Source organism: Rhinatrema bivittatum, chromosome 4, assembly GCF_901001135.1.
Source record: "Rhinatrema bivittatum chromosome 4, aRhiBiv1.1, whole genome shotgun sequence".
Classification (NCBI taxonomy): Eukaryota; Metazoa; Chordata; class Amphibia; order Gymnophiona; family Rhinatrematidae; genus Rhinatrema; species Rhinatrema bivittatum.
Window position 1 is genome coordinate 439,534,850 of NC_042618.1, and position 25,210 is coordinate 439,560,059.

At 46.9% G+C, this 25,210-nt stretch overlaps 1 protein-coding gene across 1 annotated transcript in view; it reads right to left on the reverse strand.

The window, feature by feature from the left end:
• Nucleotides 1-2,424: 2,424 nt before the first annotated feature.
• Nucleotides 2,425-25,210, reverse strand: part of CFAP54 (cilia and flagella associated protein 54) — a 1,106,494-nt gene continuing 1,083,708 nt past the window's right edge. Inside the window, exons 68-69 of the mRNA XM_029597529.1 lie at nt 5,598-5,672; nt 2,425-2,794 (exon numbers count right to left, since the gene is read on the reverse strand). Coding sequence (XP_029453389.1) covers nt 2,675-2,794; nt 5,598-5,672 — 195 coding nt within the window. The 3' untranslated portion in view covers nt 2,425-2,674. The remainder of the gene's footprint in view (nt 2,795-5,597; nt 5,673-25,210) is intronic.

The window sequence follows — 25,210 nt, forward strand, 5'->3', positions numbered from 1 at the left end:
TGCATACTGTGGTCCTAGTGGACTTCGCTATTTGGAGGTGCTGAGAAAGTGGTAGAGATGGAGTTGGCTTGGGGGCGAGAGGGGGAATCTCCTTCCAACTTAAAAATGTGCATCACTAAGAGTATTTTCAAATTTATTTTGTGGAGTTTGGGGGGGGGGGGGGGGACAGGTCTGCTGGCCTGAAATTGAAAACTTCTCAAGGGGGTAGAGGAGGCCCTGGCCACTGGACCATATTGTTTTTTAAAGTGTGTCCAAGCTAAACTGGCTATATTCAAAAGAATGTCGCCAGCTAAGCCTTAAGTTATCTGGCCACACATGGCTGGATACAGCTGAATATTGGCTGAGTTAGCTGGATAACAGCTCCTCCCCAGAACACCCTGGAAATGCTCCTACTCTAACCAGCTAAATTACAAGTTATCTGGCTGAATGCCTTTGAATTTGGATCTCACTATGTTCAAGTTAATGAAGGTGAAGAGAACCTGTTACCTTTTACGTTATGAAAAAATATTTCACTGAATGAAAAGATACCTGCATTTCATATCCTGTTGCTAGCAATCTGACAGCTGTGCAGTTGAACTATGTTTTGTACCTTGTTAAAATGTAGCATGACAGGCTGCAGGGAAGTCTGGGGTTATTTGTAGTATCTGGTGATTCTATTTAAATTCCCTCTACCTCGACACGGCACGTTGAAGCAGCTTCTTGACAAGGTGCATGGGATAGGATGCCTCCCCATGGGATTAACACTTCATGGGGCAATTTTTAAACCTGGCTCCACCTCTTTTTTTTGACACAGGAAAAAGTGCCCATACTGTGCCCAAAGAGAGGGAGGGCAATTTTCAGCCTCTAGTTACTGCCTAGTTGCCCTGGGTAAAGCTTTTGGAATCTGTCCTCCTAATAGTTTCTTCCAGCCAGATGTGAAGTAACAAAAGTTACCCAGGATACACATCCTTTGCCCACTCCTAGGGTAGTATGGAAAACATGTATTCTGCTTTCCTCCAGAAGCCATCAAAGATACTTGATGCATTTTAAAATTATTTCGTTCCCATATAAAAAAAATGAAAAAACCACTTCAACCATTACAAATATCCATATACAGCACTGATTTATTGGAAAATAAACAAAGCAAACTGTAGGCAAAATGTACATATATTTTAGTTTTTAATCAGTTGACATTTATCTAGACATCCACTCATGGAAACAGAAAATATTTTAAAATGATGAACTGAAAAACTTATAACAAAACCCAACAATGGGTATTACTTATGCAGTTAGTGACTAATCTAATGGTAGTGATCAGCTGTTATAGTGCTTCTGATGATATTTTCAACATTACCCCCAGATAAAGCCACTTTGGGGCTGATGCAATTATGTGCGCTGAAAGCAGGCACTGACTTTTCAGTGCCCACTTTTTTAATGCACACATGGCGTCCGCAAGGGGGACGCCATGTAATATTTAAATTAGGGGGTCGCACTAGGAAGGAGGTGCTAGGGTCACTTGCGCGACTTTAGCGCCTCCTTCCTAACGCGACCCCGCTGCGGCTGCTGGTTATGAAGACTGACGCTGGTAAACTCGGCGTCGGTTTTCATAACCGGCCGTCTGCAAGTTATGAAAATGGCTGCCGTTTTCATTATTGGCAGGGGGTTGCGCTAGGAAGGAGGCAACATTTGCTTGTGGCGACATTGTTTCACCAAAGCAATGATTTTTAGATCATTTTGAATTTATTTGTTTGCAATAAAAAGACCTACAATTGAAATAATTACCTACCAAAGGAGCCGATGCAATAAGGTGCGCTCATGTGTCCGACGTGGAGTGAATGAGATAGCGCTCATTACATGCAAATGCACGTGAATGAGTCTATTACTCATTCACTCCGAATGCAAAAAGATAAATGTGCGTTTATTGGCAGCCATTTTCATTACTGGCAGATGGGCGGTTATGAAAACCGACGCCGAGTTTACCGGCATCAGTCTTCATAACCGGCAGCCAGCTATGAAGACTGACGCCGGTAAACTCGGTGTCGGTTTTCATAACCGCCCATCTGCCAGTAATGAAAATGACTGCTGTTTTCATTATTGGCAGGGGGTCGCGCTAGGAAGGAGGCGCTAAGGTCGCTTGCGCAACCTTAGCGCTTGTGCAACATTAGCGCTTGCGCAACCTTGCGCAACCTTAGCGCCTCCTTCCTAACGCGACCCCGCTGCGGCTGCCGGTTATGAAGACTGATGCCGGTAAACTCGGCATCAGTTTTCATAACCGGCTGTCTGCCAGTAATGAAAATGGCTGCCAATAAACGCACATTTATCTTTTTGTATTCGGAGTGAATGAGTACTAGGCTCATTCACATGCATTTGCATGTAATGAGCGCTATCTCATTCACTCCGCGTCGGACGCATGAGCGCACTGTATTGCATCGGCTCCTTTGGTAGGCAATTATTTCAATTGTAGGTTTTTTTATTGCAAATAAATACAAAATGATCTAAAAATTATTGCTTTGGTGAAACAGAATGTCGCCACAAGCAAATGTTGCCATGGAGAGTTGAGGTTGTTTAAAATATCAGGAATCTTCTAGATCATATGATCAATATTGAAACCAATCAAGAAACTGCATGACTCCCTGAAAGTTCCACAGCTTTTACAATTTTAAAACTATCTTAAAATTTACTGCCTAAAATATTGCTAGGAGAGCAGAGAAGTAATCCAGTCAAAAACACTTCCTCCTGTTATCACACAGCCACCAGATGAGTCAAAAATATCCTGCAATGTGGTCAATGACTGCATAGAGATTTCAACAGGAATCTGTCAATTGAAAACAAGAAGGTTAAATTATTGCAAATCTTTTCTTAATCTATCAAATATGAACTAAATATATGCTGCATCTATTTTTTCATTTTACCATCTTTATTGTAAGTTACAGAGGTAATAATCACCAATGAACTGGTCATTTATTGACAGTAAATGCCCTGACTGGAGGAGCTGAAAGCGTTGAACTCAGCTAATGCACTTTCAACTTATAGCATATCTAGGGTGAATTTATTGCTGTTGGAAGATAAAATGTGTTTATTTTGGGATTTTTAAAATAATTTTCACTTAACAAATGAGAGACCGTTAAGTCCACCTTATGTTCCAGCTACAAATTATTTGGAATCAAACCGAATATTCATTTTATCCAATATATTACATTAGGAATGGTTTATAGTTCTGTACGGAAACAGTCAGTATAGCTTGGTTGATACTAGGAAAACCATCTTTTTAACATGAGAAGCCCTCTTAAAAGTGTAAGAGAGTACAAAAGAACATATTTTCTTATTAAATTAATTCTAAGTTTCATTTTCTTTTTCTTCTAGTCCTGCTATCTTTGCAAATAGATTTCCTGTTTTTCCTACTTGCAAGCAGCTATGGACAATTGGGAGGTGGAGGTCTGAAGTAAGTATAGTAAGTCTAAGCAGAAGTCCAGCTAATGGGTTATCTGTCTATGTGGGTCAGACGTTGAACGTGAGCAGACGGTCATAAGAATCATGCAAGGAATAAACAACTTTGACCTCTCAGAAACAGGAGAAAATAAACTATGTACATGTGCATATTCTATTGTATAAACCTACAAAGTATATATGTACTTGCAGTATCACATGTAAATGTGAACAGGGGGAAAAAAGGGACAGTTTAGGGGAGTTCCGGGGCAGGGTTCAGAAGTTGTAAGTGGTATACGGATACAATACTGAACTGGTCCATACAGTTTTACACCTGCTAATTCACTCATGCAATTGACATCACGCTTCTCTTTTATCTGTAGTTTACGGGTGGGGGGTCTGGGTGAATTGGTAGGAGTTCAGGATGAAGTTCTGAAGGGTGGAGGTGAACTGGTGGAGGTACTGGTGAATTTGAGATTCCAAGTCCACGTGCAGGTTTGTATTTTTAGAAGTGGAGTATACGCATACTTTATAAAATATGTGCTCTGCATTTAATTCTGGGTTATTGCATGTGCATTGTTATAATTTATTATGTGCATAAAATTTATGTGCATAATTTTATAAAATGGATAGAGAAAGTGGGGTAGATTTTCAAAGGGGTACGTGCGTACGCCCCGAAAACCTACCCCAAACCCCCCCTGCACGTGTCGGGCCTATTTTGCATAGGCTCGGCGGCGTGCGCAAGCCCCGGGACGCGCATAAGTCCTGGGGCTTGCATGGAGGGGCTTGTCGGGGGCGTGTCGGGGGTGTGCCGGGAGTGACGCGGCGTTTTGGGGGCGCCGCCGTGGGTGTGGTTTCGGCCCGGGGGCGTTCCGGGGGCGTGGCCGCGGCCTCCGGACTGGAACATGGAGCACGGCAGCCGGCCCGGCGCGCAAAGTTACGCCTGCTGGAAGCAGGCGTAACTTTGCCGACAAAGGTGGGGGGGGGGGGGTGTTTAGATAGGGCCAGGGGGGGTAGGTTAGTTGGGGGAAGGGAAGGGAAGGTGTTAAAAAAAAGTTTCTTGTATTTGTCTTAAATGTATTACCTGGTAACTTCATTGCATGTCCCCTAGTCTGTAGTTTTTGAAAGAGTAAACAACCAATTTGTGTTTACTCATTCCAATCCACCCTATCACTTTTTTCTTTAACAGTTACCTACAACCTTTTTTACCTTTATTTATAGGTATCAAAGTGGACTAATACAGTATCCAAACTATTGTATATTCAGACATCATCTTAACTACCTTTATCTCATTTTGTACTGACCAGATGAAGGGAACACAATTTTTAGATGCTAGTTACATTAAAAAGGGTGACATTAGGAAAAAGACCAATCCATCAAAAGAAAAGAAACTCCACAGTATGGATACACCTTACTTCATGGGGAAAAAGAGAACCCCCAACCCCACACAATGGGGTGTTTCACTGTAGAGCTGTCATGAGGACTGCTAGATAGCAGTATGCAATAGCTGGAAGGCACACCGAGGGATTTAATTTTCAAGAAGTACAAAATGGCTGTGTGTAAAGCAATGGTTATATTTGGGGGCTATAATAAGGTGAGTCCTTAATAAGTAATATCCTTTCTTTGCATGCTAAACACCATTATAGAAGTGGACTAATAAAATCCAAACTAAAAATGTGACAATTGTGTTTATGCTCTTTTATAAGACTGGCATAAATATTGAAGTCCAGACACAGTCTGGATAGCAAAGTTAGCCAGATAAACTTATCTGGCTAACTTTGGAGGCATATTCAACAGTACAGTCACACTATTGAATATAGCCGGCTATCTTAATTAGTCAGCCGGCTAACTATAGCCGATTAACTTTAGGAACCTCTTTGACTCGACCAAGCTAAGTCATCCAGCTAACTCTGAATATTGCAGTTAGCTGGTTAACTTAACTGGCTAACTCAACTCCTCCCAGTTATGTCCCTGGTATACCCCTAACTTATTAGACTAAATTCTAGACTCCTAACTTATTAGCTGGCTAGAATTTAGCTGGATAAAGTCTGATTATAGTTGGGTAAGCCATTTAGACAGATAACTATTATGTCATCCATCTAAATGGCTTTTGAATATGGACCTCATTGTACTTATTTAAATTAACACTACAGGTTCCATCAGAGAAAATATATTTTTCACCATAATCTAACCTTAGTTAGTGGTTGTCGGTCTGGAATCGTGGACAACAAATCTTTAGCTTCAGAGCAGCACTCTTTAAACATTTCCTAAAATAAAAGATACAAAGGAATTGAGAACATGTTTACTCAAAGTGGTTTAATAGAAATACATATTTTCTAAATGTATTTTATGTTGCAGTGATGGGATCAATGAAATAACACAATTGAAAACTCAGGGCTACAATCCTCCTGCAAACGGATATAAGAAGAATAAAGACAATCATATTCCTAATTAAGGAGCCTATTTACTTAGCTGCATTAAAATTCCATGATAATGAACCATTTTAACACACGTAAATTTCTCCAGGATTTACTAAATTGCAGTAAGTTAGTACCACAGTTTAGTAACTTCTCTGCTGGTTCTAAGAACGTACATTACCATGGCTGGAAAGGTATACGTGTTCCCAGCAGGGGCAATGTGATCAAGGTCCAAGGCTGTGATCTTTAAAGGAGCAGTAGACTTGAATGATCTTCCCCCAACTCACCTGGCAGAAATCATCTTCACAAAAAAGAAGCCACGCCTGCATCTCTCCCAAGAGAGTCTACCATCCCCCCTCAACAAGGACTAAGCTGGCTTCCCAGCCCTCAGACTTCAAACCCTACCCCCTCAACTAGCAGATCAGTAGTAAAAGGGAGCCATGGCAATACCAGTAGGGCAGAAAAGAGTGAGCATTGCTCCTGCCTGGAACACATTCTGTTTGCCTTGGGGTAAGGGTGGGGGTCTGGGGGAGAAAGGTTTGTAGGGGAGGGGTCTTCTTTTTACAGTTCAGGTGAGGGGAGGGTTTGAAGTTACCAAACTAGCTTCTGTTGGAGGGGAATAGGGTTTCTTTTTGGTGGAAAAATGGGTCAACTGGTCTTGAACAGATCCTGGGGGAAGGAGAGCCCAAGTGCACTAGAAGGCACATTCGCCTACCAGTGCTCTCAGGAAAAGTTAACTACATCACTTGATTAACCTGGATTGTGAGGTTATCACAAACCTCATGACACCATTTTAATGTAATTCGCTTTGAAGTGACTGAAAAGCAGAATATAAAATAAATAAATGAGCTGCTTTGCATGCATTTGCAAGCAATACAAATCAGTAATATTTTCCTCAGGTTGGAGCTATTTTTCTTGCAAAATCATATAGGAACATTGCTGATGTCACACATTAACACAATTGTAATGCATGTTAAATGCCAAATTCAACATTTAATGCACATTGGTTCATTATTACAGCTTAGTAAATAGGCCCTTAAGGTTGGATTTAAACTGCCTAGGGGAATTTGCAGGCAGACATGTTAAATCTTAGAGGGCCCAGCTCAGCTCATATTGTGGTTTTTTATGCCCTAGCTAGCTAACCTCTGTGCTGGTTTTATAGAATTAGTCAGAATATATTATTCTGCTTTGTATTTGCTCTGACCGGTAGTAACCCTTAGAAATGAAGAAACTGGAGTTAAGTTTTAGGTAGTCACAGTCAGATCAGAACAGATATTGTTTCTTACTTAGGAAAGATTTTATGCATGTTAAGGTTGTACTCTGCCCAAACTTTGGAGAGTGCGGAAAACAAGTAATTTTAAATAAATAGTTGGTTATACAGGTAAAATTATTATTCATAAAGTACAGAAACTGCTAGAAACATTCAGGGTCACAACGCATGCGAAAAGCACTTTAATGCATGCGAAAAGCACCATAACGCATGGTGAGATGCTAATTTTTAAAAGGGGCGGGATTGGGGTGGAGTTAGGGGTGGGAATTTTATAAAAGTGGATTGGCTTTGTGAAGCCATAATGCATGTTTTGGGCAGAGAGAGAGAAAGAGAGAGAGAGAGAGCGGCCTGGGAGGGAACTTCCCAACCCCCTAACCTACCCTCCCTTCTCCTAACCCTCCCGCCCCCTAGCCCCCACCTCTGGATTTATGCGCATAGGGCTTTTAAAATCCAGGCCATCATGTTTTCAGTAAGATTACACAAAACTGAAAAACTTCAATTAATAACTTTATACTCAGGGCCGGTGTAAGAGGATTAGGCGCTTTCTGTATTGCGCCTGCTTCCCCCCCCCCCCCCCCCCGCCGCCACACCCATTAGGGGGCGTGAGCCATGTGGGGCTGCGAGTGGCGACGGTATGTCATCGACAAAGAGGAGTGGAGATTCGGCTTGTGCCCCCTAATGGTTGGTGCCCTAGGCCAGGCTTAGTTCGCCTAGTGGTTCCGTCAACCCTGTGTATACTAAGTTATGAGCTACTGTTAATATTAAACAATTGAAACTACTGTATGTATTGGTCTGTAATTCCTGATTTCTTCAGATTAGAATATGGTTTTGCTATTTCCATGCATGCATGTATATTGGAATAAAAAGGAAAATCTTACTAAAACTATCTTAGGTGTGGTTGTAATTTTTCACCCCAACAAGGGAGTTGGAAAAAAGAAACCTAGGAATTCTATTTAAGGACTGGATTTCCACAAATTTGCAGGGTCATTTTTCAAATTGCATTAGGGCCTTATCTCTCTCTCTCTGGCCTGGATTTATCAAAATGCGATAGCAAAAGGGGTGTGTTTTATGATAATAGACAGTTTATTGCAATTTGTGCTAATACCTATGTGAAGAGCTAAGTTAGCATAAATTGTGATAACTTTTTCACACTTTGTGATAAGTGCCAGACCTGTTGTATTTCCTGCATACAACCACTGGGGGACCATTTTCATTTTTAATGGTCCCAGGGAGCTCAAATATGAGAGAGAGAGAGAGAGAGAGAGAAAGAGAGAGAGAGAGAGAGAGATATAGAGAGAGTGTCTAGCCATAATGCCCTCTCCCTAGATAGGTATTTATATCCCCATGGGAGGCCCACCTAGTAACTCAAGGTGAGGTTTAGGTATTAGTGTAAGGGATTAGGGGCCACTTTGACATTCAAAGTGAGACATGCGAACAGAACAGTGGTCTCTTGTGAAGATTTGATGACCTTCGGAGTGAGTAAACTCACTCAAAGATGAGATTTGTGCAATGTTCTCTTCACCTTGCTTGATGGTACCCAGGTAGAGAGTCCATCAAGCCAATTGGTCAGAGTTTGCTTGCCCACCACAACTCCCAATCTATTCTTGTTGAAAGATATGAAGAGTTGAGTGGATTGCCTGTGGCCTGCTGTGCATTCTAAATAGAAAGCTAAGGCCCTTTTGCAATCCAACATGTGTAGAGCCCGTTTGTCCTGGTGTGAATGGGGTCTCGGAAAAAAGGTGGGCAGAACGACAGACTGATTGAGGTGAAAGTCAGTTACCACCTTAGGCAGGAACTTGGGATGCATCCGCAGGACCACCCTATCCCTAAAAAATTTTGTGTAGGTTGGATATAACCAAGGCCTGAAGCTCACTAACCTTGTGAGCCGAAGTGACCGCTACCAGGAAGAGGACCTTCCAAGTGAGGAACGTCAGGTTGCATAAGTGCATAGGCTCGAAAGGATCTCGCATGACCCACGCCAACACAACGTAGAGGTCCCAGGACAAAACAGGAGGCCGGATGGGGGACTTCAGTCGAAGCAGGCCCCACAAAAAGCGTCCTACTATGGGCTGCACAGAGATGGGCGTGCGCAACACCCCAATGGTAAGCACTAACAGCACTCTGGTGGACCCTGACAGGGTTGGTTTTCAGAACAGCCTCGGAGAGCGGCCACAAGTAGTCCAGTAACTTCGGAGTGGGGCAGGTGAATGGATCTAAGCCATGACCCTCACACCAGATGAAGAACCTCCTACACTTCAGTCGATAAGACTTCCTGGTAGAAGGCTTCCTGGAAGCTACCAGCATTTGAGACATGTGATCAGAGAGGTCCAGGGGCTGCAAGACTAAATTCTCAACATCCAGGCTGTCAAGGCCAACGCTCAGAGGTTTGGATGGCGCAGTCTGCCCCGATCCTGCGTTATCAGATCGGGTGTGGTCCCCAGACTGATAGGCTCTCTGACTGACAGATCCCAAAGGAGCAGGAACCAGACCTATCTGGGCTAGTATGGGGCCACGAAAATCATGGTCCCCCGGTCTTGCTGGAGCTTCAAGAGAATCTTAATGACCAGCGTAAGAAGAGGATTCGCGTATAGGAAACCTGTGCCCAATGCTGGGCAAAGGTGTCCGAGGCTGGAAGACTGTCTGTCCTGAACAGGGAGCAAAATTTTCTCACCTCGCAGTTGCAGGGGGAGGCAAAGAGATCCACATCCAGATCTTCCCACTGGCTGAAAATCCGGGCTGCCACTTCCAGATTCAGTGACCACTCATGTGGCTGAAACATACGGCCCACACGGTCTGCCACCACATTCATTGCTCCGGCTAGATACATTGCTCTCAGGGACATGCTCTGCGACAGAGCCCAGGACCAAATCTGTACTGCCTTTTGACAGAGAAGGAATGACCCCATGCCTCCCTGCTTGTTGATGCACCACCTTGCTACCTAATTGTCCAAATCAGGACTGTGTTGTGGGACAAGCAGTCTCAAAATGCCTAAAGAGTGTAACGAATCGCCTGAAGCTCCAGGAACTTCATCTGGATTAGAGGTTCCTGAGCCGTCCACCAACCCTACGTGTGAAGGTCGTCCACATGCGTCCCTCAACCATGGAGCGAGGCATCATTGGTAAGTACTACCTGAAGTGGGGCAGCCTGAAAAGGGGTTCCCTGCTCCAGGTTGGAGAGATTCTCCCACCAGGATAGGGAGACCTGAAAAGGTGGCATGATGTAAACATGTGCCCTGAGGTCCTGGGATGCCTGTTGCCATTGCGACCATAATGTCCTCTGCGCTCTGCGCATGCAGACATGGGCCAATGGAGTGACATGGACAGAGGCAAACATGTGGCCCAAGAGATGAAGCAGCAGACGGGCAGGGACCTGTTGACGACTGCGGACCAAGCACGTGCCCTGTCATGGGGCAGAAATACCTTGGTCTGAATTGTGTCCAGTCTGGCTCCTATGAAATTCAGAAGGGGTGACAGGAAGAGGTGGGACTTTGGGTAATTGATAAAAAATCCTGGAGATTGCAACACTTGGATGGTCAGATTTAAAGAGTGCAGCACTCCCTGCTGGGAGGCACTTTTGACCAGCCAGTCATCCAAGTAGCGGATCACATGTACCCCCTAATGTCTGAGATGCACCCCCACCACTGCCAGGCACTTGATGAAGACCCAAGGGGCTGAGGCCAGGCCAACCGGCAGTACTCAATACTGGTAGTGAGCTTCTCCTACCACAAAGCGAAGATATTTCCTGTGACTTGGGAAGATCGCAATGTGGGCGTAGGCATCTTTGAGGTCGAGGGAGCAGAGCCAGTCTCCTCTTTTGAGGAGTGGGATTAGGGTGCCCAGAGAGACCATTTTGAACTTTTCCCTCTGAAAGAATTTGTTCAAGGCTCTGAGATCGAGAATGGGGTGTTGGTCCCCAGTTCTCTTTGGTGTCAAGAAAAATCTTGAATAAAATTTCGTCCCTGTTGGTGGAAGGGAATGGGTTCTACCACTCCTGCCTTTAGAAGGGTGGAGAGCTCTGACACAAATATTTCCTGTGGAGCGGATGAACCCTATGTCGGACATGTGAGAAAGTCCACAGGAACATCCCTGAAATTCATCCGATACCCCTGGTGGATCTTTGTGATAACCCACCGATCCAATGTAATGAGGGGCCAGTGATGGGCAAAGCGAAGCAGCCTGTCCCCAACCGGAGGGCAGGATGCCAGGGGTATGGCGAGCTGACTAACGCTCATTCGCTCCCAGTCAAAACTCCGTGGTGGGGCTTTGCTGGAGGGCTGGCTGAGGTCTAGGGGCTGTTGCTGGTGACGCTGGTGACGCCAGAGGATAATACTTCCTCTGATGATAGAAGGATTTCCTTGAGCCTTATCCCAAGGGCCATGACAGAGGATAGCATTAGCTGATAGCTGTTGAAGGGTCTCATGGTGGTCCTTCAATTGAGCTACCACATCCTTGACCTTGTCCCTGAAGAGATTCTCTCCTGTGCAAAGCAGATCAGCTAGCTTCTCCTGGACAACCGGCCAAAGATCTGAGGCATGGAACCAAGCCATCCTGAGGGCACCAGTTCCCACTGCAGCTATTCTCGCAGCTGACTTGAAAACATCGTAGTAGAACTCACCTTGTGTTTTCCCGCCTCCATACCCTGCTGTGCTACCGCAGAGAACGCATCTTGTTGCTGCTGAGGCAGGTGTTCCGAAGTTCCTGGACTGTTTCCGCAGGTTCTGGTTGTATTGGGTCATATATAATTGGTAGGAGGAGAGGCGAGAGATAAGCAAAGTGCCCTGATATACCTTTCAACCTAGGGCATCCAGTGCCCTGTGATCGTGGCCCGGCTGGACAGATGCATGGGTGAGGGAGCACTTGGCTTTTTTTGAGAGTGGACTAACCCACAACTGATTAGTGATGGAGGTGGCACCTCTCAAATCCCAAAGCCTGTTGGACCAGGTAGATGGCATCTGCCTTCCTATTAACCGAAGAAACTGACACTAGATGTTCCCAAATCCTAAGGAGAAGTTCCTTAAAGATATTGTGGACTGGGTCAGCCACTATCTCCTTTGGGGCATCAATGAATTGGAGAACTTCCAGCATCTTATGCCGAGCATCCTCCTCTTTGAGGAGCTGAAAAAGGATGGCTTCAGCCATGGCCTAGACAAAGCCCGCAAAGGAAAGATCCTCCGGGGGAGACCTATGCCTCTCATCTGGTGGCGAAAGTTCCGATAGGAGATCACCGGAGTCCTCAGAAGAAGACTCTGAGGTATCATCTCCTCAGGGGTCATAGAGGCCCTCCTCCTTGCTAAGGTCCCTAGGGGACCTGCTGGGATATGGACCCTGTCCAAGTTCCTCAGTCTGGGCACCGAAGGCATCAAGGGCACCGATGGCCTCGAGGGCGGCAAAGGCACCGATGGTACTGAAGCTCCGGATGGCCCAGGAATGGGCTCGGGGAACTCCAACCGCGGGACCAACAGTGGCAGCAGCAAATCTTCTTCTTCAGAAGACCCAATAATTGGAATCACTCCAGAGGGGGGCATCGGTGGCCACTGGGGAACCAATGATCCCCCGGGCCTGGTTGCGTCAGAAGGCCACAGTAGGATGTCCAGACGCTCTAGCAGGGGTGCCAAAAGAGATGGCTCCGGCTCCAGTATTGGGGCCGGTGCCGGGGGTGGTCCGATACCCTGCAGGGCTCGGAACACCATCATCTGTACCCTGCCTAACTCCATCAGTCCTAACTTCACCGGACTTCCTCCTGGAAGTCCGGTGAAGTTAGGACTGATGGAGGAGGAAGAGGCGTCACTGGAGCCTCCTCAGAGCCCCGAGGAGGCTCAGTGCCCGGCACCAATATCGGTGGGGAACGCCTGGGACCCCGGGTCTGTCAGAGGATGAGGCCTCCTCACCATGGCATTACTTTGGTGACAGCATTGCAGCCGCCACTACCGTGCCAGTTCTGGAGCCATGTGCCAATGGCGACCGGTGATGGTGTTTGTTGGAATTTTCATGATGCTCGGCCTGGTCTTTCCTCAGCTCCGAAGAAGCTGAAGAGCCCGATGTCTTCGAGAACATTGACACTGGAGATGGCTTATCACCAGCTTCTCTCTCCCTGGATGGTCCCACAGGGGGCATGGATAGGGATAGCATGTTAGGCAGTTCCCCTGGCCCCTAGGCGTCAGTGCCTCCGATGCCAAAGTGGATGGAGCAGACTTCTTGGGACCAAAAAGTTTCTCCATGTTATCCAGCCTGGCGCGACGGCCCTTAGGGTACATCTGATCTCACAGTTGACACCCATGGACGTTGTGTGATCGCCCCAGGAAGAGGATACAAACCTCGTGTGTACGAATAATCGACATGCACTGGGGACACCATCGAAAACCGGACGATGCCATTAAAAAAAACAGCGAGTGGTCGATGGCCGGCGGCCACCGAGGAGCGACATGCCGGGAATCGACCTCAATGAATGTAAAATAAACCTACCACGCCACCGGAGGGACATCAACTGGAAAAGGTGGACCTGACACTAAAAACACCAGAAAAAAAAGTTGAAGAAAACACTATAAGAGCAGAGCTCCACCACTACGAGGCAACTAAAAGCATGGGAAAAAAGAGACTGAAGGGGGACCCTGCGTGGATGCACTAATAGTGGCATGCTGGGCATGCTCAGTGTGCCAGTCAAAATTCTAGGAACTTTGACAAAAGTTTTCTGTGCCGGGATCCATCTGATGTCACCCATTTTTGAGGACTACCATCCTGCTTGTTCTAGGAGAAATATAATATACATATTGTAAGTAATATTTTTACCTCAGAAGTCTGTGCTATGAATGTTCTTTTGCACATAAAATCTGTTATTATAAATGTATAATTTTTAGTTTTGTGTGAGGAAGGTGTGATGGGGTACGGGGGAGCAACTCTGTAAAGTTTTCCTAGGGCACCTAATACCCTTGCACTAGACATAGGCATTGCTGTACAAACATTAAACAGAGTGTCCCAACTCATGATGTCATGTATTGTGTAATGGGTGAGGGTGCAGTTTTTCACTTGGCTACAGGAACCAAATTGCCTGGCTTCAGCTCTGGCTGTAGGCATGTTCATTCAATTTTTTAATATTGAAGAGAATTTAATTTTATTTGTAGAATTTTATCATCATGGAGTTTGCAAGAAAAACTTGTAGATTAATCTTGAATATGGTTGAAATGAGATATATATTGAATGATCTCCTGATAAAAATCCACTTTTGAAACATGGACCTGTGTCACAGTTGCACAGAAGAGATTTCTACTGGTTAAAAAGTTCTTAAGTGAGCCATATAAGTGCCAATTTAACCCCATCATTCATCAAAATGCGTTATGGCATTAACGCATTAATGCACGCATTAACATCTTAACACATGGAAAAAGTATGATAACGCATGGCGTGAATGCAAATTTTTGAGGGGGGAGGAGTTTGGGTGGGATTTAATTAAATTAGGGGCAATATTGCACCATGCAATAGCATAACGCATGCTATTGTATGGTTTTAACACCGGAAACATAGAAACATAGAAATGACAGTAGAAGAAGACCAATAAGCCCATCCAGTCTGCCCAGCAAGCTTTCACACTTTTTTTTCTCATACTTATCTGTTACTCTGACCACTGAGTTCAGGGCCCTTATTAGTAACTTTTTTATTCTGATTTCCTTCCACCCCTGCCATTGATGCAGAGAGCAGTGTTGGAGCTGCATCAAAGTGAAGTATAAGGCTTAATGTTTGAGGGTAGTAACCGTCGTATCGAGCAAGTTACCCTGATGTTTGTTTGTATACTCATACTGTTCAGATCAATGTCTTGTTAGATGTTGTCTGGATGTACATCCTCTTTTCCTCATTCCGCTCCTGCCTCTGAAGCAGAGAGCCACGCTGGATATGCATTCAAGTTGAAGTATCAGGCTTGATTGGTTTAGGTTGGTTTAGGGTAGTATTGGTTTAGGGTAGTAACTGCCTCTACAAGCAAGCTACTCCCACTTTTATTTGTTTACCCAGATTGTGCAATTCAGTCCTTGTTGGTTGTTGTCTGAATATAAATCCTCTTTTCTTCATCCCCCCGATGTTGAAACAGTGAGCTGCACTGGATATGCATTCCAAGTCAAGTAACCGCATTCCAAGGGTAGTAACCGCCACAACAAGCAACCTACTCCCACACTTATTTGTTTACCCAGACTGTGCAATTCAGTCCTTGTTGGTTGTTGTCTGAATGTAAATCCTCTTATCTTCATTCCCCCCTGTCATTGAAGCAGAGATCTATGCTGTATCTGCATTGAAAGTGAAGTATCAGGCTTAATTGATTTGGGGTAGTAACCGCTGCAACAAGCAAGCTACTCCCATGCTTATTTGTTTACCCAGACTGTGCTATCTTGTTGGTTGTTGCCTGAATGCAAATCCTCTTTTCCACATTTCCTCTTGCCAATGAAGCATAGAGCAATGTTGGAGTCGCATTAACCGTGTGAACGTTTATTGAATAGGGGTATTAATCACCAGGTAGTAGCTGTCATTCCCGCAAGCCATCCCCATGCCTCTTCTCTTCATTCCCATCCTCTAGGCTTTATGGATCCACAGTGTTTATCCCTCACCCCTTTGAAATCCTTCACAGATTTGGTCTTCACCACAGGGTGTTCCAGGCATCCACCACCCTCTCCGTGAAGAAATAACTACACCTTTTTTCTTGGCATTAGGCTGTGTGATATGCCTAAAAAGACCATAATGCAATTCGTGATTAATTTTTGGAATTGCATTTTGGCCATTTCTTGGCTTGGGGAGGGAAAGGGGGAGAGGGAGAGTGGAGTAGAGAGAGAGAGAAAGAGGTAGAGGTAGAGAAACCCTCTGGGGAGGGCCTCACTGGGTGCACCTATTTATATCTCTATAATTGTAACCGAACTTTATTGGCACCTGTTAGAATGTACGATATCCTACATTTACTTACCTTAGTCTATGTGCCTATTTGTAAACCGTTGCGATGGTATATAACTTAGCGACGGTATAGAAAAGTTTTTAAACAAACAAACAAAAAGAAAATTATTCCTTACCTGCTAATTTTCGTTCCTGTAGTACCATGGATCAGTCCAGACGGTGGGTTATGTCCCCCGTCCAGCAGATGGAGTCAGAACAGAGCTCGAGAGTGTCACCTCATATGCTAGCGCACCCTCTGCTGGAGCTCAGTATCATGAATAACAAAGCTGAAAATAGCAAGGTAAAAAACAAGTTGGATCAAGAAACCTGACGTAAGTAAAACATCAAGAACAATAACAGAGACGACCTGCAACTCAGGTCGTAACAGTTAACTTGTGAGGAGCTGTAACCCCGAAAGAAAAATAGATGAGGGAAAAACAGCAAACAGGACAGCCATACAGTCGAAACCCGAGCAGGAGCTTGAAATCCCAGAGTGGTGGGCGTCTGGACTGATCCATGGTACTACAGGAACGAAAATTAGCAGGTAAGGAATAATTTTCTTTTCCCTGTACGTACCAGGATCAGTCCAGACGGTGGGATGTACCAAAGCTTCCCTAGACCGGGTGGGCCCCTGAAAGCCCTGCTCGGAGAACCTGATCGCCAAAGTGACCAGATCCCGAAGGAGCCAGGTGCAACCGATAATGCCTGGCAAACGTATGCAGCGACTTCCATGTCGCCGCCCGACAGATCTCCTGAGGAGAGACGGAACGAGACTCAGCCCAGGATGCTGCTTGCGAGCGAGTAGAGTGGGCTCGAACGCCCCTGGGTGGGTCCCGACCAGAACCAATGTAGGCCGCCGAGATGGCATCCTTGATCCAGCGGGCAATGGTCGTCTTCGACGCGGCGGAACCCTTCTTAGGTCCTGACCAGAGAACAAACAGATGGTCGGAAACCCGAAAGTCATTGGTAACCTCTAAGTAGTGGAGGAGCACTCGCTTCACGTCCAGGTGTCGAAGAGCCCGAGAATCCTCTGGCGAGAATGCCGGGAGCTCAACCGTCTGGTTCAAATGAAAAGGCGACACCACCTTCGGCAGAAAGGATGGCACTGTACGAAGAGAGATCCCGGCATCCGAAATACGCAGGTAGGGCTCCCTGCAGGATAGCGCTTGAAGCTCCGAGATACGCCGGGCGGAGCATATCGCTAAGAGGAAGACTGTCTTTTTTTTTTTGTGTAAATATTTTTATTGGAGTACAGTAGGTAAAAGAGCATCTGAAAACACACAAAGTGCTAAGAGTGCGACAACAACATCAAGAAGAGCCATAGTGCAATGAAACACAAAACCAGGAGTCTGATCTGGAAGTCAGCTATGAAACACAGGACCCCAGTTAGGTAATCGCACAAAGAAACCAAACTGTAAACCGGTTTTTTTTTTTTAACAATAATAAACTACAGAGATACCCTCCCCGCCCCCCCCCCCCCCCCCCTTTTTCCCCCGGGCAGAGCACTGGTGTATAAGCTAAGAAACAGAACATTATCAGCAGAGGTTACGAAGAGCCATATACTTAACTAGTATAGTTAGTGTAACGTGTAGAAGTCAAAAACAGGGGACAGAATACAAAAGTAATAATACACATCATGATATGACTCCAGATTCCTCCACTGGCAGAAGTTTCACATAGTCCTTCCATAATAATTGGATTTTTTGGTATTTCTCACTAGAACTGTGTTTGGCAGTTAAGAGTTCCATATGCATGAGGTTGTGAAATTTAATTTTCCAGACTGGAATGTAAACAGGCGTGTGCTGAGTCCATTGCGCCAAAACCGCTGCCCGCGCAATAAGAATAATCTTTTGGAATAAGCCCTGTTGGAGGCCAGTAAGTTCGGTGTCCGCCAGCTCCCTCATACCAAGGAGCCAAAGTCGAGGGTCTAGAGGAAGATCAAGTTGCCACATTGAATGAACTAAAGACTGCAAATACCCCCAGAAAACCTGTAAAGTTGGGCATGACCAAAAACAATGATAGAAATCCGGGTGTGAGGCGGCACATCGAGTACAGTGTATATCTGACGTAAGTCCCATATAATAAGCATGACATTGAGAGTAGAAAGCTTGGTGTAGAAACTTGTACGTCTGGTCCCGTAGCGTGACATTCACCACAGTTCGAGAGATATGTGTAAAGCATGCCTGAAGGTCCCGCGAGGAGACAGCCTGTGGCAAAACCTTATTCCATTTTGCAGTAACGCTCTCCAAGGTTGGTGCTAAAGTCAGTATCGCTAGTGCCGAGTAATATTGTGAGGCAGACATTCTTTTCCCGTCCTCACCAATCAAAAAATCACGGACCTTGTGGCCCTGAAAAAAGGTCGGATTTGCCTTTTGCTCCTCCAACATAAAATGCCGAAGTTGTAAGTATCCATACAGATCAGAATGAGGGACAGAAAAACGGTCCATGAGGTCTTGAAAACTGCACAGCCGATAGCGATCTGCTTCCGACTCCAGGAGTTGGTACATACACTGTAAACCTTTAATTGACCACAACTTGAAGATCATTTGCGACATTCCGGGCTGGAATGTTTGACAGCCACGAATGGGTAAGCAAGTGGTCACTCCCGGAGTAAGTTTAAATTGCCGACACAGCCGCCTCCACACTTGACGCAGGGGCCGTACCACCACACTGGTAGTTATTAATTTTGGAAGGGAGGAGTCCGATAGGTGTAGAGTAGCCCCAGGAGCGTGTGGAGAGAGCCAAGCTGTGTAGTGGTCCATTGGAGAATAAAAAGCCGTGCCACAGACCCAGTCCCTTACATGACGTAATAAACATGCTTGATTATAGCGCTCCAGATCCGGGCAATTGAGGCCTCCCTGTCCTTTGGGTTGCATTAGAGTCTTTAAGGGAATGCGGGCCTTTTTACCATTCCATAGATATTGCTGAAGTCCTTTGTTAACATCTCGCACATCCTGTTTCCTAAGCCATAGCGGCAACATATGAAAAAGATACAACCATTTTGAGATTTCCATCATCTTTAATAGCAAAATTTTTCCAGATAGTGACAAGGGTAAGTCCCTCCACGCCGCGAGATGGGTAAGCAATTTCTGCTTCAGAGGGGTGACATTTAACCCATAAAGCTTACTAGGTAAGGCAGGGATGTGGATACCCAGATACTTTAGAGAGGTGCCCACCCACCTCAAGGGGAAGGTACCCGGCCACGTCGAGTGCAAAGTCCCCAGTATATCCAAAGCCTCTGATTTTTCCACATTGATTTTTAACCCGGAAAATGTCCCAAACACAGCCTGTAAATGGAGGACATGTGGTAAGGAGGCAGCAGGGTTACAAAGAAAAACCAACATATCGTCAGCAAAGGCCGCTACTTTGAAATTCCCATTCTTGTAATGGAGACCCTGAATAATAGAGGATTCAGCCAATTTCCTTAACAGGGGGTCAAGGGTAAGAATATATAGAATCGGGGATAGCGGGCATCCCTGCCGTACCCCACGTGCAATACCGAAGGCTTCCGATATAGTGTCATTAGCTACAATATGAGACATTGGTTGATGATATAGAATAGAAATGGCCTGTATAATCTTATTGGGAAACCCAAAACGCCGCAGGACAGAAAACATATAATCCCAGGAAACTCTATCAAAGGCTTTTTCTGAGTCAAACCCTACCGCCATGGATTCAAGACCAAGGGAATGCGATGTTTCTATGGCAGAGAGTAGGCGAATAACATGGGCCCCTGCATTTCGGCCCCCCACAAACCCTGCCTGGTACTGTGAAATAATAGAGGGCAAGACAGAATTCATTCTTTGTGCCAAAATCCTTGCATATAATTTTAAGTCGCAATTTAACAAAGATATGGGGCGGTAAGAGGAGGCTAAAGTGGAATCCTTCCCTGGTTTGGGCAAAACAGTAATAAATGCTTTGTTAAACGAAGGGGGAAATTGGTTAATATCACAAGCATGGTTGAAAAAGGCTGCTAAAGGCCCCGCCAACGAAGCACTCAGAATTTTATAATATTCTAAGGTAAACCCATCCGGACCTGGGGACTTATGGTTTTTACCTGTTTTAATAACACCCCGTATCTCCCCTTCAGTAATAGGTCTGCAAAGAAAATCCCTCTTGTCCTCTGGGACCTGAGGCAATCTAATATCTTGAAAGAATGCCTCTTCTTCTGCCGAACCCCCTGCTCTGTCCTCACTGTAAAGTCTTTCATAAAAATCACGCAAAACTGTACAGATCTCTTTAGTAGAGGTAACATGATGGCCAAGGTGGGTTTTTAGGCCCCCAATAAAGGTTTTACGGCGTTTTATGGCTACCATCCGTGCTAGTAATTTACTAGATTTATTCCCATACTGAAAGAAAAAATTTTCAGAGGCTTTAAGTGACTTTTGCGCCCGAAGATGAAGGTGGGAATTTAAGGCAGTGAGGCAAGCGTTATAGGCATCTTTATGCACCTGGGACGGAGAGTTAGCTAACACTCTCTGGGCTGTGTGGAGCTGGGAATCAAGCTGCAAAATGAGTGCGTTTAATTTTTTCCTCTGCGCAATAGAATAGGCTATAACCTCCCCTCTTAACACTACCTTGCTCGTTTCCCAGTATAGAGTGGGGTCTACTACATGCTGCTCATTATTCTGAGCATACTCATCCCACTTTGTCCGGAGATACAACTGAAAATCCTTATCTGCATGTAAAGATCCAGGGAAGCGCCACGTCCTCTGTCCTGTCCTGGGAGCAGCTAGCCAGAGGTCCACCCACACTGGGGCATGATCAGCTATCACAATAGATTCAATATCTGCTGTGTCCACCTTGTCCAACAAGGGTTTGGACAGTAAAATGTAGTCTATTCTTGACAAGGTATAGTGCGCCCTAGAGATATGTGTATAAACTTTATTTTCTGGATTTAAGAGGCGCCAAACATCTAACAGCCCCAGACGTTTACAGAATTGGCGAACCCCAGAGTCCGCGGAGTCCTTGAAGCTTTTTGGAATGTAAGATTTATCCACGCCAGCCTGAAAAAACACTATTAAAGTCTCCCACCAAAAGGAGTTCGCCCTGAGAGCTAGTTAGTAAGATATTAGTTACCTTATTAACAAAGGCTGGGTCCGGAGTATTGGGAGCATATATAGTGCCAATAGTTACCGTGTTCCCTGCTAGAGTTCCTATAACTATTAAAAACCGTCCCTCCGGATCCTTAATTTCCTGGATAAGTGTAAAGGGGATATTCTTATTGATAAGTACCGCGACGCCTCCCTTCTTCCCCTTAGCTTCCGAGAAATAGCAAGCAGCAACCCAGTCCCTGCAAAGTTTCTTACTTTCAAGGGCAGTTAAGTGTGTTTCTTGTAAGCAGGCGATACCAACCTTTAAACGCTTTAAATGTTGGAAAACTTTCTTTCTTTTAATAGGGGTACCCAACCCATTAACATTCCATGAAATTATCCTGCATTTACTACCCATAACGGCCAAGGTATGGTGTGAGCCATAACACAGGATGAATAAAAAACGGAAGAGCAAGCTCCCAGCCTAACTCACCCTCCCTAGTAAAGAGCTGTGTCCAGCCAACAAAGGTGTTCATCACACAGAGAAATACCAGTAAGAAAAGAAAATGAAAATTCAAAAGCATACATAATCCCAATAACACCAGTGCCCTCCCCCCCACCCCCATCCCCGGTCCCATAACCCCAACAACTAGTAACCCGTCCAGACACATAAGCCTGGTAGTGGAGTCAATCATGAGTGCTCGGACCTTCCAGAGCTCCCCCTCCCCCTCCATTTTAACTATATAGCCTTCCATGCGGTATTAATACTTAAGGGCTAGAATTCAGGGAGTCCAAGAACTTCGTAGCCTCTGCCACTGTTTCATACGATTGCCATTTGCCTTCATAATTAACGCGAAGCTTAGCTGGAAACTGCATGATAAACCGTAAGTTCTTGTCAATTAACTTTCCGCAAACAGGGGCAAAGGCTCTCCTCATTGCAGCCACTCTCGCCGAGTAGTCCGGTGCAAGCCGAACGTTTGCTCCCTGGAATTGCACAGTACCACATTTCCTAGCTGCTTGCATCAGTAGTTGCTTGTGATGGAAATTGAGTATTTTCATAATGACCACTCGCGGCCGTGACTGGTCTTGACCCTTGGCTCCCATCCGATGGGCCCGCTCGATTTCTAGACAGCCCTCCAATTCCGGCAGGCCCAAAGCCTCTGGCAGCCATTTTATAAGAGAAGGCCTAAGCAGGTGTTCCTCTACGCTTTCCGGTATTCCTAGGCATCGAATATTAGACCTGCGGGCCCTATTCTCAAGGTCATCAGTCTTAGCAATCTGCTCTTGTAGCATTTTATCAAAAGTAGCCACCTGCCCACGCAGGCCCGTGACTTCGTCTTCCAAGGAGGACGTGCGGTCCTCGATTTGATTGAGTCGTGGCGCATAATCCGTGATCACCTCTCTCAGGGCCCCAATCTGGTCTGAAATGCCCGTCAATTTGCAGTCCAAAGCCGCTAAGACTGCTTCTTTAATTTCAGTCACCGTAAGCGAAAGCGGCACAGTTACCTGTGCTTCGCTCTCCTGCATCGGCACAGCCGTTCCGGGCGCCATCTTGGGATCCGGCCCCTTGCCTTTTTCTTTATCACGTTTTGCCAGCTTAGGAGGCATGGGGGACGGCGTTTTGGACATAAACGAGGTAATCGACATAGGCTAAGTCCGTCTTGAGCAGAAAAGGGGTACCGCAGAAGATTGTTGCCAGTGGATGGAGGCGGAGGGGAGCCTGGCGTCCGGAGCGAGATCAGATGCGTCCGATCCCGTTCACCACATCACGCGACTCAGGAAGACTGTCTTCATAGTGAGATCTTTAAGGGTAGACCCTTGGAGAGGTTCGAATGGAGCACCCGCCAGTGCCCGGAGTACTAGATTAAGATTCCACGACGGGCAGGGATCCCTGACCGGAGGCCGGAAATGCTGAACCCCCTTCAGAAACCGGGCGATGTCCGGATGTAGAAGAAGCGAAGTCGTGTTCCGTACCAAGACATTCAAGGCCGCCACTTGTACTCGGAGAGAATTATAAGCGAGGCCTTTATCCAGCCCGTCCTGTAAGAACTGAAGGATTAGTGAAACCGTCGCCTCCGTGGGCCGGGCCTCATGACCGGCACACCAGGACTCGAAGACTTTCCACACTCGAACATAGGCCACGGAAGTGGAAGGCTTGCGAGCCTTAAGCATCGTCGAGATCACCGCCTCCGGGTAGCCTCTGCGGCGGAGGCGGCGCCGCTCAAAAGCCATGCCGCAAGACAAAAGAGTTCTGCCTGGTCGAAAAATACCGGACCCTGGTGCAGGAGCCGGGGAAGGTGACCCAGTCGAATCGGTCCGTCCACCGCCAGGAGTAGCAGGTCCGCGAACCAGGGACGTCGGGCCCATTCCGGAGCCACTAGAATCACGAGGCCCATGTGATTCTCTATCCTGCGAATGACTTTGCCCACTAGGGGCCAGGGTGGAAAAACATAGAGCAACTGGTCCTCTGGCCACGGCAGTACTAGAGCATCTACTCCCTCCGCGCCGCGCTCCCTTCTGCGACTGAAGAAGTGCGGGGCCTTGGCGTTGGAAGCCGTCGCTATCAGATCCAGCCGCGGCATCCCCCAGCGTTGAACTAGGAGTTTCATCGCGGCGTCGGAGAGAGACCACTCGCCGGGGTCCAGCCGCTGCCGACTGAGATAATCCGCTTGGATGTTGTCCACCCTGGCTATGTGAGAGGCCGCGAGCCGCGCGAGATGGAGTTCCGCCCATGCCATCAGTAGCGTGGTTTCGGCGGAGACGTGATCGCTCCTCGTTCCGCCCTGACGATTGATGTAAGCCATGGTGGTCGCGTTGTCGGAAAGAATCCGCACCTCCCTGTTCCGAACCAGAGGGAGGAAGCGCTGGAGCGCTAGACGTACTGCCCTGGTTTCCAGTCGATTGATCGGCCACCGAGTCTCCTCCGGGGCCCACAGTCCCTGTGTGGCGCTGCGATCGCAGACGGCGCCCCAGCCCACGAGACTGGCATCCGTGGTCACCACCACCCAAGTTGGAACTTCGAGCGAAACGCCGCGAGCCAGGTGACCCGGAACCAACCACCACTTTAGGCTGTCCTGCGCCGCCGGAGGAAGGGGCAGAATCACTTGATACTCCTGTGAGACCGGTTTCCAACGAGAAAGCAGGGACGCCTGCAGGGGACGCAGGTGTGCAAATGCCCAAGGCACCATGTCGATCGTGGAAGCCATCACTCCCAGGAGCTGCAGATAATTCCAAGCGGTGGGCTCCGACAAGGCCGCGAAATGACGTATGTGTTCCCTTAAGGAGAGGGCCTTGTCGGAACGCAGAAATACCATGCCCTGTTGAGTGTCGAAGGTCGCGCCCAGGAAATCCAAGCGTTGAGATGGCACGAGGGAACTCTTGAGAAGGTTCACGACCCAGCCCAGGGAGCGAAGGACCTCCAAGACTCTGGCAACCGAGGCCTGACCATGGGAGAAGGACTTTGCCCGTACCAGCCAGTCGTCCAGGTAGGGATGCACTAAGATACCCTCCTTTCGAAGGGCCGCCGCCACCACTACCATGAGCTTGGTGAAGGTCCGAGGAGCTGTCGCAAGTCCGAAGGGCAGGGCCCGAAATTGAAAATGCTGTCCGAGAATCTTGAAGCGAAGGTAACGCTGGTGGTCCGGACGTATGGGAATATGGAGATACGCCTCCGTCAGATCCAAGGACGCCAGGAACTCCCCCCGGTGCACTGCGGCAATTACCGACCGCAGTGTCTCCATGCGAAAACGGCTGACCCGCAGTGACTGGTTGACCTCCTTTAAATCCAGTATGGGACGGAACGATCCGTCCTTCTTGGGAACTACGAAGTAGATGGAATAATGCCCCGAGCCCACCTCGGCAAAGGGGACGGGCACAATGGCCTCTATAGCCTGAAGTCGGTCTAGAGTCTGTTGGACCGCCATTCTCTTGAGCTCGGAGCCGCACGGGGAGAAAAGAAACTTGTCTCGTGGCGGGCGGGCAAACTCCAAGGCGTAACCGTGCCGGATGGTGTCCAGGACCCACTGGTCTGAGGTGATATTTGCCCACTCCTCGAAGAATTCCGTGAGTCGGCCCCCGATGGGCGGACTGGAGGAGTGGGCCGCTCTGGCATCATTGGGTGGATTTGGCGGGGGGATTCCCCTGCCCCGAGCCCTCTCTCGCGGGCCTCCGCCCGCGAAAGGA